The sequence below is a fragment of the Patella vulgata genome, chromosome 5 (assembly GCF_932274485.2).
Source record: "Patella vulgata chromosome 5, xgPatVulg1.2, whole genome shotgun sequence".
Lineage (NCBI taxonomy): Eukaryota > Metazoa > Mollusca > Gastropoda > Patellidae > Patella > Patella vulgata.
The window spans coordinates 5,850,193-5,865,606 of record NC_065883.2 but is presented as its reverse complement, the minus strand read 5'-3'; the positions used below and the strand labels follow the sequence as shown (position 1 = coordinate 5,865,606).

The 15,414-nt window shown below is 40.1% G+C and overlaps 1 protein-coding gene across 1 annotated transcript; it reads left to right on the top strand.

The window, feature by feature from the left end:
• Nucleotides 1–4,667: 4,667 nt before the first annotated feature.
• LOC126822130 (uncharacterized) lies at nucleotides 4,668–13,747 on the top strand. Its single transcript, XM_050550903.2, has 6 exons — nucleotides 4,668–4,797; nucleotides 6,962–7,084; nucleotides 7,828–8,087; nucleotides 9,485–9,615; nucleotides 10,515–10,694; nucleotides 11,435–13,747. The coding sequence occupies exons 1-6, from the start codon at nucleotides 4,743–4,745 to the stop codon at nucleotides 11,718–11,720; spliced, it is 1,035 nt and encodes a 344-aa protein (XP_050406860.1). The 5' UTR covers nucleotides 4,668–4,742; the 3' UTR covers nucleotides 11,721–13,747.
• The last annotated feature ends 1,667 nt before the right edge of the window (nucleotides 13,748–15,414 follow it).

The window sequence follows — 15,414 nt, the reverse complement described above, 5'->3', positions numbered from 1 at the left end:
ATTATTTAGAGAATTGCGGGTGTCAACTGTCATTTGTAGGGTTTTCCTGGACCTGTATCACTCCAACCAACAAAAGATAGAAAAAAATGAATAAGAGATTTTGAATACTGTTATTTAGTAATCCCCCATCCCACATCCCACCCTCCGCCTCTGAGTTATTCAACTTAGGGGGGGGGGGGCGAATGGTTAGCGCGTGCGCGTTGTATCATAAGGTCTGCCATTGAGTCAACTGGTGTGGTTTCGATTCCCCAGTTGTATATGACAAGGAGTAGGGTCGCCTGTCCAACCTCGTGGATTTTCTCCGGGTCCTCCAGTTTCCTCCCACTGCTAAAGACCCCTTACGTGCACGCGAATTATTGAAATAAAATTAAACCATATGTTAGTCCCGAAATGACCTAGTTTGTGTTGAGTGGACGTTAAACCCCCCTCTCTCTCTCTCTCTCTCTCTCTTTCTCTCTCTCTTCAACTTTGTTTGACTATTTTTACAAATTCTATAATTCTTTGTAACATTTCGTCACGTTTTTGACAAGAGGTGAAATTGAGTTAAAGCCAACACCCGTTTTTTTTTAGGTTTTTGTATGGGCCATGTACATGATCCGATGAACATTTGTTTCAGGGTGTCAGTCAATTAATATCCATTTCTGACCACAATTTAAAAGAGAGAGAGAAATGGGGTTTAACGTCCACTCGATACAAACTAAGTCATTTCGGGACTAACATATGGTTCAATTTTATTTCAATAATTCGTTTGCGCGTAGGGATCTTTAGCAGTGGGAGGAAACCGGATGACCCGGAGAAAACCCATGAGGTTGGACAGGCGACCCTACTCCTTGTCACGTACAACCGAGGATTCGAAACCACGCCAGTTACTAAATGACAGACCTAATGTTACAACCCGCACGCCCAAGATAAATGAAAAAGAGAAACTAGGTCATTTCGGGTTCAATTGCCCATTTTTTTCGCCAATGAGTAAAATATTTGACCTATATCCGTGGTGGCCAGATGGTATCTGATCATTACAATAAATCATATTAATGTCATGTCAGATATTCTTTACAAAAGCTGAGTAAGTATAATGCCGCGTGTACACATTGGCGGGCACCAGGGGTGGATTGAGAAGGGGCACCAGGGGTGGACTGAGAAGGAACGCCACGGGTGGACTGAGAAGGAGTGCCAGGGGTGGACTGAGAAGTGGACTGAGAAAGAACGTCAGGGGTGGACTGAGAAAGAGCATCGGGGGTAGACTGAGAAGGAACGCCACGGGTGGACTGAGAGGGAGCACCAGGGTGGACTGAGAAGTGGGCTAAGAACGAGCAGGGGTGGACTGAGAAAGAGCATCGAGGGTAGACTGAGAAGGAACGGCAGGGGTGGACTGAGAGGGAGCACCAGGGTGGACTGAGAAGAAACAAGCTTTGGGCTCCTAAATAGGTTAATTTTCTCACATAATTAGGGGATCTTTTTAGTCTAGGGCGAAGGGGATGCAATAAAGAAGTTGGCCTCTGGCACAACCAAAGCTCTGCATACAACTGGGGTAATTTTCTTGTGATTAAAATGCTTTAATGCTAGGTTCCCACTATCACAGTTTTAATCGTGGAGTAATCATGGTGATCCTATCAGGTCAGTCGTAGCAATCGCGTATAGGTCGTATCGAAACGTATCCGAACGTATCTACACGTACCAGATCGTAGCTTCAACCCTATAGTACCGCATCGCACGACAGTGGGAACCTCGCATTAGGGATCTTTTGATAGATGAATTAGTTTGAACATAATGTTTTTAGTCCAAATATATCATCAAATCACACAGTTTGTACACGAGAAAATAATTTTAAAGGATAATGCAAGGTTTTTCGGCCAAAATATCTTTAACAATATTACTTTAGATTGTATATGGCCACATAACTCCCTTTGTATTTTTGCAGGGGGATCACGTGGCTAAGTGGGTAAGACGCTGGCTTGCTAGCCTGGAGGTCGGTTGTTCGATCCCTGCATTGGCCGAGAAAGTTCATCCCGGCGTGGTTTCCCCTTGTCAGTGATGCAGGACGGAGGGCGTTTGGATGGGACGAAAAACCGAGGTCCCGTGTACATATTGGCGTGCACGTAAAAGATCCCTTGGTAGTTGGAATTCGATATAATAATAGGCCATAGCGCCGCTGCCCGGGCAAAATTCCCCTCATAGCACACTGTACGGCGTATGCCCGTGTTCATTAGCCCAGCATAGGAGCAGAACAGTAGGACGTTAAACCCTATTTCATTTCATTTTGTATTTTTCCAAGTATATTGTATGACCTCTAAAGAAAGATCCGTATTGATTAGTGTATGTAACAGTTCAATACAGATCATGTTGAAAGCTTTGTGCCTGTATATTAAAATGGTTAACTTTACCTACATATGGCAACAGCTGCTATGAGTATATATATCAATATTGTTCTTTTCTTAAACCAGCACCACGTCTTAGTTTTCTCGCAAGAAAAATCTGAAAATAAATTTAAGACCTATATAACAATGATGTCACAGCTTTTGGATATTCCTTAAAATTGACCTAGAAAAAAAATTGAGTGTCAACCCCTTTAATATTTGTATCAGATGCAGGCCCGTAGCCAGAGGGGGGCAAGTGGGGCAATGCCCCCCCCCCCCCCGAAAAAAAATTTGCCGACCATAACCCTAAAATACCTACTGTAGACTGTACCGGGTGTGCCCCCCCCCCCTAAAAACCTCCCTGCCCCTCCGAAGCTAGCAAGCTGACTACGGACCTGATCAGATGATAATTGTTTCTGGCTGGGCTATTTGGGATTAAAACGATTAAAATCATCGGAATGTTGAAAAAAATGTCATTGCTGAATCGCTAATATTTGGGATCTAGAAATTGACACAAATAATAATGTAATATGAATATATATAAACTGATTTACATTAAATTGTTTCCGTTTTTACCCTAATTTTAAATCAGTTACGTTCGGCGAGATACGCCAGAAGTCTCAATCGAATGGCAATCTCTAGCGTCTGGTTATTCCAGTCTACACCGATCGTATTTATTGCGCATGCTCTCCAGATAAGAATATAACGTCACCGTTTGACATGACTTGTGGAATATGTCTAGCCTCGTTCTTCGAGTCCCTTGTTACAAATGGCGCTGAAACGCATTATGGTACATGATTCGTGTAATCGTGTACCAATCGTAAAACGTTTATTTTGTCTTAAATACTGGATATCAGAAACCCATCTTTTCCAAGTAAGATCACAACATCAATGTTGATTTAAACTAACAAATAATTTGTGTTTTCAATGTCAAAGACTTTGGATGATAATGAGTTAGAGACTTGGCTACTTTAATTGCGAACGCCCTTTGGGTGATATTGAGTTAGAGACTTAGCTACTTTAACATTAAAGTCGATGTGAAAAGAAATTATTATGAATTGATTTGATTCTGAAATAGACACCAACGAAACTGAGGTAACCCGTCATCAATTTCCTTCAGTGTTAATTCTGGATCTGGGTCCCGTTTCACGAACTTTTATCTAAAAATAAAATCCAATTTTTAGTAGATACTTCAATTTTGATTGGCTTAGCACTAAAATCAATCTAATATTATCCAATCAAATTACTAAAATTTGGATTTTATCTTAGTTAAAATTTCGTGAAGCAGACCCCAGGTCTCTTGGCCCAGCTCCAATTTTTCCCAAATTTACGCCACTGACCAATGAAATGTTGAGATATACAAACTTGATTTAGCATACCTAGAACAGAATGAGACCACTAATGGGGGTACCAAGGATGGCTAAACTCCATTTCTTGAAAAGAAGTGGTATGGGGTTTAACGTCTTACTGTTCTGCTCCTAAACTGGGCTAATGAAGACGGGCAAACGCCATACAGTGTGCTATGAGGGACATTTTGCCCGGAAAACAGCACTACTCTTATATCGAATTCCAACTGTTAAGGGATCTTTTATGTGCATGCCAATGTGTACACGGTACCTCGGTATTTCGTACCATCGAAACGACTAGACAAATATCCATGTCAGGCCCTCCGTCCTGCATCACTGACAAGGGAGAACTACGCCGGCCATTTCTTGAACAACTGAAATGAAATGAAATGGAAGTTTAACTTCCTACTTTTCAACAGGGTTACTGAAGCCCGTACCTCTTCCTTAATGGCTAAATCTATTTGTTAAGGCCAGCTCAATTTTCGTCATGGTCACTGAGATGTGAATGTCAGAGCTCGTAATTGTTAAGGCCAGATCAATTTTCGTCAAGGTCACTGAGATGTAAATAAGGTCAGAGCACGTTATTGTTGGCGAGGTTGCAGGTTAGGTTTAGGGTAAGCATTGGGGCTAGGTCCAGGGTTAATATTAGGGTTACATCTTGTGACCTTTGACAAAACTTGAAGTTGGCCTTACTTAATAGCGGAATTCAAATATCCAACTTTTTCTGTCATACTTTCGTATTCAAGCTTTTTGTTCAGACTACAATGGTATGATCGAAACACGTAAAGGGCCATTAGCGCTATATAGGTTAATGACGCTTGCTCAACGTTTGTTATACAATAATACTAAGTCGTTTGGAACAATACTAAACAATGACTAGATATAGATTTCTTCAAATATAATAGAAATTATAAAGTATCAAAATAAAAGGCAATTATGACGTATAATTTATAAAAGGTGGTTCATTGTATTATAATGTTGACCTAGGGCTATAAAACCAACCCCGGGGCTCGATTTATAGGCATTTGATTGGGGAAAAATGTTGGTGCTGTTCTTGTGTTTTCTTCCACTGGCTTTAGCTGGGTATATCCCAGGTAGGTCCGAGCATTGTGTAGCCAAATCTTCAAATAACGCCCCTGTAGCTATGGCGTTTGTTTTCATGGGATGATCACGCGATTATGGCGTCTGTTTTCAGAGGATGCTCGCGCGATTATGGCGGCTGTTTACAGTTTGGATTATTATCTTATTTATTAGGAAAATATATTTTTTCTAACGGATTACATGCTGAATATATCTGTACCAACCAATCACAAGAATAATAGCATATGTTATACCAATCCGATTAAAATACAGATCTATATTTCGTTTCGTTTCTTATACTTTCGATGGCCCACACTACATGAAGATCTGGCCAGTCGCGTCACGGGTGATACGAGCGGCTTTTGACCCTATGACGTCAGACTTTTTATTAACTAATTAGTGTTGATGTTTCTACTGGGATACGGACAGTGCCGTGCAACGCACGCCAAGAACTCGCCGTAACAGACCGTTTCATTGGCTAATCCCTCACATCAATCAGATCGTGGGTTATATAACAACTCGTTCAGATCCTAGTGTAGTAAAGACAAGTTAAACGAAATTTTGAACAATAAAAAACGAAACGAAATAGGATCTGTGTTTTAATCAGTTTGGGGTTATGCAGTGTGCTATGAGGGGCAATTTTGCTCGGACAGCCGCACTGCGGTTTATTCTTATTTGGATAGCAGGGGGATTTTTAACATACCAGTGATGGTATACACGTGACCTCGGTTTTTGTCCAATTCGAACTACCGAAAGCCTGTTCCTTGTCGCGTCCGCACCACTGGCAGGGGAGTTGGATGGCCGAATGGTATGCGTGCTGTAGCATAAGGCCTGTCATTGAGTCAACTGGCGTGGTTTTAATTCCCTGGGTGTACGTGACAAGGAGAAGGGTCGCCTGTCCAACCTCGTGGGGTTTTCTCCGGGTCCTCCGGTTTCCTCCCACTGCTAAAGACCCCTACGCGCAAGCGAATTATTGAAATAAAATTGAACCATATGTTAGTCCCGAAATGACCTAGTTTGTGTCTAATGGAAGTTAAATACTCTCTCTCTCTCTCTCTCTCTCGGTGAACAGCGCGAAGAAATTTCTCAGACAGCACCGGTAACAAATCCAGGGTTTTTCTGGTTAGTGGATGGTCGCCAATTCATTGAGCCATCGTGACTCCGATATCTTCCTCATGTTGATAATATTCAATATTATTTGAAAGCTGATTAAATAACAGTTTTTTTATACACTGATTTGAAATATTTTAAATTTTGATTCATAAGTCAATTTAAAGAAATTTAATTTTCCCTAAAAAGTGATGATCGATGACAAAAGACTAGCATTATTTCTGTTTCTGTTACGTCATAATTTTTATTCTTTATTTTATTTTTTTTTTGAGTGAAGCCTGTACCACCACAGGCCCGGGACTTTACAGCACAGTGGACGCTTATGGCTTGCTCCGGATCCATTCACTTGATTTGATATTTGTTTATTTTTTTGCAATGTCTATATTCTGTCTTGTCCGCAGTTTTATCTTGCAGATTTTTGTTTTGTGTGTATTAGTCATTGAATCAAAAGGGTTTAGCAGTGGGAGGACCCGGAGAAAACCCACAAGGTTGGACAGGCAACCTTACTCCTTGTCGTCACGTGCAACCGGGGATTCGGAACCACGCCAGTTAACTCAATGACAGGCCTTATGATAAAGCGCGCACGTGTTAACCAGTAGGGTAGCCTGTCTAAACTCATGGGTTTTCTCCAGACCCCCGGTTTCATTCTAGTGCTAAAGACCCCTACTCGCAGAAATAAAGATATGCCATGTTTGTTTCAAAATGACCAAGTTTGTGTTGAGTACATGTTAAACTCGGTGAAAACTGAGTCGAATGTTCACGTACCCCGTTAGAACTGAATGGAATATAGTAATGTCCAATATCATCAGGGCTGAATTAAACTTGCATGGAACCCCTGGTTGAAAAAGTCATCGGGCCTTGCAACAACAGTGAAAAGGGGGTATATTCTGGCCATTGTCCGTCCGATTTGTATGTCATTATGTTAGATAGATAGATTCAATTGACATAACCATATATAAAATCATAAAATTATAATTTCTTTTTTTTTGTGTTAGACTTAATTTGCGAGCCCCTTAGATTTAATCCGCATTATGCTCTCATGGGTTTTGTTTTGTTTTGTACTTCCAGGGAAGAAGTGTGGTGGTGTTGTGTGCTTGGACGACGAAGATATCCAGTGTTTCCCACAGTACAACTATTGTCGTTGTAGAGATGGTCTTTGGGGAAACGGAAGATTCGCCTGCGTGGAACGTAGTAAGTATAGGTTACATCAGTCTGATTATAATACAGATCTATATTTCCTTTCGTTTTTTATATATTTTTTATTATTATTATTATTATTACAGCATATTTATAGTGCACCCTTTCATATAACATGTTCAGAGGCACTTTACAAAGTGACAATGTAATCATAAATAAACAACAAGATTATGGACATGTTAACGATTGTATACAGAGTCAGTTAAAAGCCTGATTAAATAAATGTGTTTTAAGTTGTTTTTTAAAAGAATATAGATATTTTCGATGGGCTACACTGCGTGAAGATGGATAATCGATTTGCAAATCCCATTCAATCACGTTTACGGCAAAAATTAGCCTAATCGGTTTCATTTTTAAATGTTTTATTTACCGCGACGATTTACCAAATCGATTACGCAAATCTCAAACTTGCTCGCCTGCCAGATTGACGTTTCGATTTTCAAGATGGCATCCCTTTGAAGACCGATGTGCCTGACGTTATTTTTTTGTGTATTTTGAATTTCACGTTGAAATATACATATTATGGACATTTCTAACACGAATACAGGGCAGTCAACTGATCTTGTGAGGCAATTCGTCGCGTTTACGAGAACCAATTCGAATACCACCTCAAGAGCTACGTCATGTACAAAACGAGATAGGTAATCGAAACCGATTAGTTTTAACCGCTGGCGAATTATTTGATTGGAAGACGTCATTCATTCATTCATTCAGTCATTTATCCATTCATTCATTAGGTAGTACGTGTCTCTGTTATCTGTTTGGCGACCCTTACATCACGGCTTTCTCCGGTAGTGTGATGGCAGCACCTATCCCGTGTCGTCATATCCTGACTGAATTCACAACGCCTTCCGGTGTCTATGTTAAAGTAGCAGCTACTGGTGGCAATAGAGATGACAAGGATTATCCAGGATTCGTAATGGAGGATGAAGTCTTCTTTAGGGCATCAAAGGGCAAGACAACGGCTCATGCTGATATTCGCCGTTCCGGATTCTATGTAAGTTTTATCAGTGATGTGAGTGAATGCAACAAAATTTGTTGGCTGTGTGAAATTTCCAGGTGGTATCGAATGTTCTTGAACGGATAAACATGCCCTGCCTGTTCACGGCACCTATCTTATGGTCGTAAAAAAAATGAAATGAAATGATTTAACATCTATCTCACTTTCCGGCACCAACCGGGTCATTGAAGAGTCGAATACGTCATAAAGTGGGTTATGAGGGGGAAATCTGCCCGGGCAGCGGCATTTTCGCCTGTTCTTCAATGGTTATTACGTGCGCGCCAACAAGTATACGCATGAACATCTGCTTTTTGGGGATTTGGGTGCAGCCTGGTGCTCGGTTGAATGCTTAATATCACATTCTAATCGGCGGGGGGGGGGGGGGGTGGCGAATGGATAGTGCGTGCGCGTTGTATCATTAGGTCTGTCATTGAGTCAACTGGCGTGGTTTCGATTTCCCGGTTGTACGTGACAAGGAATAGGGTCGCCTGTTCAACCTCGTGGGTTTTCCCAGGGTCCTCTGGTCCCCCCCACTGCTAAAGACCCTTACGCTTAAGAGAATTATTGAAATAAAATTGAACCATATTAGTCCCGAAATTAATGTCGAGTGGACGTTAACACCCCCCTCTCTCTCTCTCCCTCTCTCACTCCCTCTCTCTCTCTCAGTTCATCCTGATTTTCCGACGTGGTTTCTCCTTGTCAGTGGTGCAGAACGGAGGGCCTGACAAGGACAGCTGTCTAGTCCTTCGGGTGATACGAAAAACCGAGGTCCCGTGTATACATTGGAATGCACGTAAAAGATCCCTCATAGCACACTGTATGGCGTATGCCCGTCTTCATTAGCCCAGTATAGGAGCAGAACAGTAGGACGTTAAACCTCATTGCATTTCATTTCTCTCTCTCTCTCTCTCTCTCTCTCTCTCTCTCTGTCTCTCTCTCTCTCAGATTAAAGTTATGATACCTTATTTTAGTGATATTAACTTTTTCACTGATAGTGAGAGAGAAGCTCGGTTACTCTTGGGCTGACAGTGGGAGGGTTACTCCTCTTGGTCTGACAGTGGGAGGGTTACTTTTGGACTTACAGTGGGGAGACACTGTATTACTTTTTGACTAACACTTGTTTTCTTTTCTTTCTTTTTTGTTTTGTTGGACTGACACTGGGTAAGTAACATGCTTGTTCAAAGACTATAAGCAGCAAACATTTTAGGAGCATGTTTGTGGAATCTTTAACTTGAACAATTATGGACTGAGATTAAACTTTCACGATATTGTAGTTTGCAAGTGATTCAAAATTATAGATTATACGGATTCCCGCGTTTTGGGTTTTTTTTTTGTTTTTTGTTTTTTTGTTTGTTTTTTTTTTTTTAAAATCACTTTTTATTTTACGATTTCAGAATAAAGGATTGAAGGTACCTTTACCAGTAGCTGATAATTTCCCTGATTTTGGTTTAACGGTTTATGGAGAATTCGAATCCCATTACTGGCGATTGGAACTGCCCAGGCATGCTGTTGCTATACGATACAGGTACGTGTTAATACACGATTGTATCCTTTTCATTTGCCGTCGGTTTTGTACGAATAATTTTTGTACCAATATACTTTTTTTAAAATCTATATCGACTAATAACTCGGAAAAATTAAATGAAATGAATGAGGGTTTAATGTCCGACTGGGCTAATGAAGACGGGCATACGCCATACAGTGTGCTATGAGGGAATTTTGCCCGGACAGCGGCGCTTCGGTCTACTCTTATTTCACGTGTTCTTTTACGTGCACATCAGTGGTTTAAATGAAATGAAATGAAATGGGGTTTAGCGTCCTACTGTTCTGCTCCAACTGGGCTAATGTTTACTCGGTTTTGTGTTCCATCCGAACGACCGACTACTCGTTGTCCCTTGCCAGCCCCCACCCCCGTTGACAAGGGGTAACCACGTTGGAAAATCCCGATGAATCAGAGAATGGGACCATATACTATAGAAATATAATTGTATAATTGTAAAATGAAATCGCTCACGGTTTGAATATTATAATACTTAAGACCTCATGCCAAGAACACTTTTAGGGCAAATAGTCACACCCTGCCCCACCCCCCAACAAACTGAGATTGGCCCCCTATGCCTATGACCTTTAGTCTCGATTATTTGGCCTTTTATTCTGGAATATTCTGCGATATTGTTTTTTGGGAAGCAGACGTTAAATGATGATCAAGGTACAACTAATAGCAGTAACGACAGTAGCAACAAATGCGATTACTGTTGCAAAATGCAAAGAAGGTTGACCGTGCCGATTGTCGCTTATGTTCAAAAAGAACTCTTACGCATTTTTACGAGATACCGAATATGGCTAATCGATTTGCATATCCCATTCAATTACTGCCAGTCACTGCCTTTCGCATAACTGAACAGGTTTGTTGTATTTTTGTAGGAGTGCCGATTCGTCCATCACTATCCAGACGCCAAAGGGCTCTACATTTGTAAAAGAGAGGCTATGCGGACAGTGCAGTGATGGTCCGGGGCAATATGAAAAGGAGGCTTCAGCAATGGACTTAACCAAAAAAGAATGGTCTTTCTACAAACAAGCATTTAATTTGGACACCAAGAATGAGTGAGTTTGCTTTTCAAATGATAAGTCTTCACGGAGGTATTGTCACGGAGTCTATGACGCCTACAACAGTGACCTCTGACGTCAAAAACAATGATCTATAACGTCAACGACAATGACGTTAGTAACAATATCTCTGACATTAACAACAATGATCTGTTACGTTAGTAACAATGATCTGTGGTGTTAATAATATGCATCTCTGACGTTAGTAACAATGATCTCTGACGTTAACAACAATGTTCTGTGACGTTAGTAACAATGATCTCTGACGTTAACAACAATGTTCTGTGACGTTAGTAACAATGATCTCTGACGTTAACAACAATGTTCTGTGACGTTAGTAACAATAATATCTGATGTTAATAACAATATTGATCTATGGCGTTAATAACAATGCTCCCTTGGGTTAATAACAACAATCTCTGGCGGTTATAACAATGCTCTGTGACGTTAGTAACAATGATCTGTTACGTTAATAACAATAATCTCTGACGTTAATAACAATAATATCTGACGTTAATAACAATAATCTCTGGCGTTAACAACGGTATCTGATGTTAATGACAATAATCTCTGACCTAAATAACAACCACATTTACCAGTGACGCATTAATCTGTAGGCCATTGCGGCTTTGGCCATGGGTGGGCTCAGAAGTATAACATGTGCCTAAAAATTGGACTGTTTTCTGTCGTATTCAGCTCGACCATACATTCCAGAGTTTTATATGTTTATTTTCCAGGGACAGACAAGTCTGTATTGATTTCGACGCAGCTGTAAAAGCCACCCCAGAAGACAAACAAGCGGCCGGATTGAAATTCTGCGGAGCTCCTTTCAGTCATAACGATATTGGTTCGTGTTTCACTGAGGCTTTTGGAAAACCGAATATATTACAGAAAACTGTGGCTTGTTTGACAGACTTTACTGCCGGTAAAACAAGCGATTGGTGTGCTGCAGGGGCAACAGCTAAATCTGGTTGTTCTAATAAGAAGGTAGACTTCTCAATTATTGAGAGTCAATGCAAATAATTAAGGACATCTTGGGTATATATAACGTCTTATAGATGACATACTACTTTCACTTTTAGTTCGTATCTTGTATCTAAAGCCGGGTTCATGTCGCTCTTGCGACGATCAAAAACTAATTTTAACTGGGCAGTCTGAGACTGATCAGTTGGAACAACCCGGGTGACTGGAGCGACATCTAAAGCTAGATTTAAATGGGTTATCTCCCATTGAGGAGGACCAAGAAAAACAAATGATCATTCGGAACAACTACCTTTTGTCCGTCTCCAATGCGCCTCGTATGTTTCATATGTGCGGACAGTTTTTATCCAGTCTCTGGTGAAATGAGATCATCCGTGGCTGTAAAGGCAAATCACGTGATACTACCGCGTGATTTGAAACCCATCATGGCCGCTGTTGACCATCCTGTTGACCTGAGTCTAGGTTAGATCTATTTTATAAGGCCAACTTAAAGTTAAGTCAAAGGTCACTAGATGTAAACAGGACTAGCGCCAATCCAAACCCTAACCTCGGAACTAGCCCTAACGCTAGACTCAACCTCTCCCCCAAATTCTTAAACCTAACCTACAATCTCTCTAACAGTCACGTGTGCTAACCTTATTTACATCTCAGCGACCTTGACGAAATCTTGAGTTGGCTTTAACAAATAGATCTAGCCCGTGAATCTAATAACGATCATGATCATGGCCATCCTGTTTTATCGATCGATGTCTACCTAATCGAAGATCGAAGACGACATGAGCAAGCAGGTTTTACTGGTTTCCCATAATTTTGTATTGTCGCAAGGTGACATAAATCCGGCTTAACTTACAAACTATATTTCTCTCACTGTACATGAAGTAATTACCTGTCCATATAGTGACAATAAAAAGATTTATTAACGAAATTACTGTAAAACAATGTTAAACTATTATTTAGACATAAGTACATACGTTTCGAGTATCATTTCAGTTTTTAAAGCGCAATTCCTGTCCATTCTCCCCTGTTTAAAGGCATTACTCACCAAATATGGCTCATCCAATGGATTCAGGTAGTTAAAGCACGTGATCAATAGTGCCCAATCCACTATTTATCACGTGATTAAGCTACAGTTTTTCTATAGAAGAATTATATGGTTTAATTAAAGATACATTATGGGAGATAAGATAAAGAGATGGCAGTTGTTATAAGTAAACGAATAGCAAATGTCAGTTCAACTGAATGGACCCGGGGGCTAACCGTACGTTTTCCCGGGCATGTAATAATGTTGGCGATAATCCGGATAGAATTTGGGATTAAAGATACATTATGGGAGATTAGATAAAAAGCTGACAGTTCTCACTATAATAGTTAAAAACTAGATAGTGTAAAGGTAATTTGCTGAAAATTTCTGTCAAATTGATCCACTAGGAGCCGAGAAAGAAGCGAGTGAAATTTTTGCATAGTCTCGGTCATCATTACTAAAATCATTAATATAAACGGCATAGTCTCGATTATCCACTTTTTTTTATTTAATTATCAATGGCCGTTAGTGGCATATAGGAATCTAATCCAGCCAACATCGAAGGCTAGCCTTGACATCTAGAGATGATTATGGTCTGGATAAGTTAATTAATGTCTAATTGATAATTTAGATAACATTTCAGGCCTAAAGACAGACTTTAATAAGCAGATTTTGCTCTTGCATAATGTATGTTTAAGCTAGGTAAATTTTAACCTAAAGCAGTGTATATTGAATTGAGTCTCAGAAAATAAATCTGGACAGTGTGAGCTTGGCTTTAAAACACAGCAATGATTAGAGGTAGGCGTAGGGATATGTAAATCGGATCCCACACCCCGATTATTGATTCATTTTCCGTGAGGAATCGGTCTCTCAACCCACCCCATCCCCGACTAAAAATAGATCTAACACCTTAATTATTTACATGTTGAAATGGCTTTGTAAACTGCGTAGTTTTTGTTTTTTTTTGTTTTTGTTTTTGTTTTGTTGTTGTTGATATATACTGTAAATATTGTCTTCAAGTTTACTCGATATAAAGTCTGTCATCTAATATACGTGTTTCCTTTATTTGAGAAAATTTGAAATCCTTAAGTTCAAAGCATACTACGAATTAGGTGTGTTGGACACGTTCACAATAACAGATTTGGGAGCCATGTTGCCTTCTGGAATATGGTGTTAGCTCGCTACCCAGGCGGTCCAGAGATGTTCTTACACGATTTCCTCTTGTCTGTGGTGCATTACAGAGGAACCGATTTCCTGTGGTGCAGGGCGGAGGGAACGATTTCCCATTGTCTGTGGTGCAGGACGGAACCAATGTTCCCTTGTCAGTGGGGCAGGACGGAGGGACTGAATATGCAGTATTGTTGAGAATCTAAATTGGAATAACTCGTAGCAGCGGTGTTAGGGCAAAACCTCTGCCAGTAAAACGTCAAAACCATTTTCATTCCACTAAATATCTACACAGCAATATATACGATGTTCTGGCGCTTTCTGGCACTGAGTTCACAAAGCATTCTCAGACTTAAGTTAATTTAAGAATTTACTCTTATTTTAACAACTTTTGTTGTTTTAATGTATCAAATACATCAATAAGAAACTATGTGCAAAGTTCTGTGTTTCTGGATCAAAGATGTTTTTCATAAACAGTGATTGAAAGTTGAGTAAATTCTTAACTTAAGCCTGAGAATGTTTTGTGAACTTAGGGTCCGGTTCTGCCCCGACAAATGCTGGATAGTGTGAGTAGGGCTTTAATTTGCACCGTTTAAACGTTATAAAACGTGACTAATAGAAAACTTTAGACAGGTGCTTAAAGTGATTTATAGAACGTTTATTGTAAAAGTTTTAATGGGTTTTTAATGCGCTTCATCAATTTGTGATATTTGACAGCCGGTAATATAATCTACACAATGATCACAAATGCCACGCCATAGATTTATATACAATATACAAACATACCAATTGATTTGTTTGTGTCTTGGTTTATTGTTAAATCGATACTCCTGTTCGAAATGTAAGTGCTAAGTGGGTAAGAGGCAGGCGCGCTAAAACAAAAAAATGGTTTGCTCTTCAAATGTTATGACTTTAATTTATGGATTCAGACTAGTAATTATTTCCCCTTATTTCATGATGGGGAGTGCGAGTTATAAACAGACAATTTTTCCCTTAATTTTTTTTCTCTCCGCTTCCTGCATTTTTGGGTTGACTTTTTGGTCTAGAATTGGTGAAAAGGGATCAAATTTGCAATTTCACAGTAGTTTTGGGTATAATACAGATGATATTACAGCGGATGGATAGGGGGTGTAAAGTGTCTTTCTGCAGAGCAATCATTGTATCGGAAGTGAGATTTCCCCCCCAGTCAACATCAAATCCTCGTAGCAAAAAATCTAAACGCTCACCCCCCTACAAAATTATGAGGAGGAGATTGCCAAATGTGATCCCCATTGTGCCTATAAAGATTAGAACCAACTGAATGTTGAGCAAAAGCTACAGCCTGTGATGTTACAGCCATTTAACATTGAAATCAATGGGCGAATAATTGCTAGTCTGGGACCTGATGATTCCTTAGAGTAGTAATATGGCGCACGGGTTGTGACCGGAACCAGAAGTAGTAGTCCAGCTCCACCAGACCTATCTTGTTTTAAATGTAAGTAAGAGGTTGGCTCGCTAACAAGGAGAAGTCTCTTGTGCGATCCCGGTATTGGCTGACAATAAAGTTTT

Bases quoted from the DNA above. Each gene is read 5' to 3' on its own strand.
- LOC126822130 (XM_050550903.2), top strand. From the start codon at position 4,743: ATGTTGGTGCTGTTCTTGTGTTTTCTTCCACTGGCTTTAGCTGGGTAT. The intron at 7,085-7,827 runs GTAAGTATAGGT...TTCATTCATTAG, and splicing joins ATTCGCCTGCGTGGAACGTA to GTAGTACGTGTCTCTGTTAT. The intron at 10,695-11,434 runs GTGAGTTTGCTT...TTTATTTTCCAG, and splicing joins AATTTGGACACCAAGAATGA to GGACAGACAAGTCTGTATTG.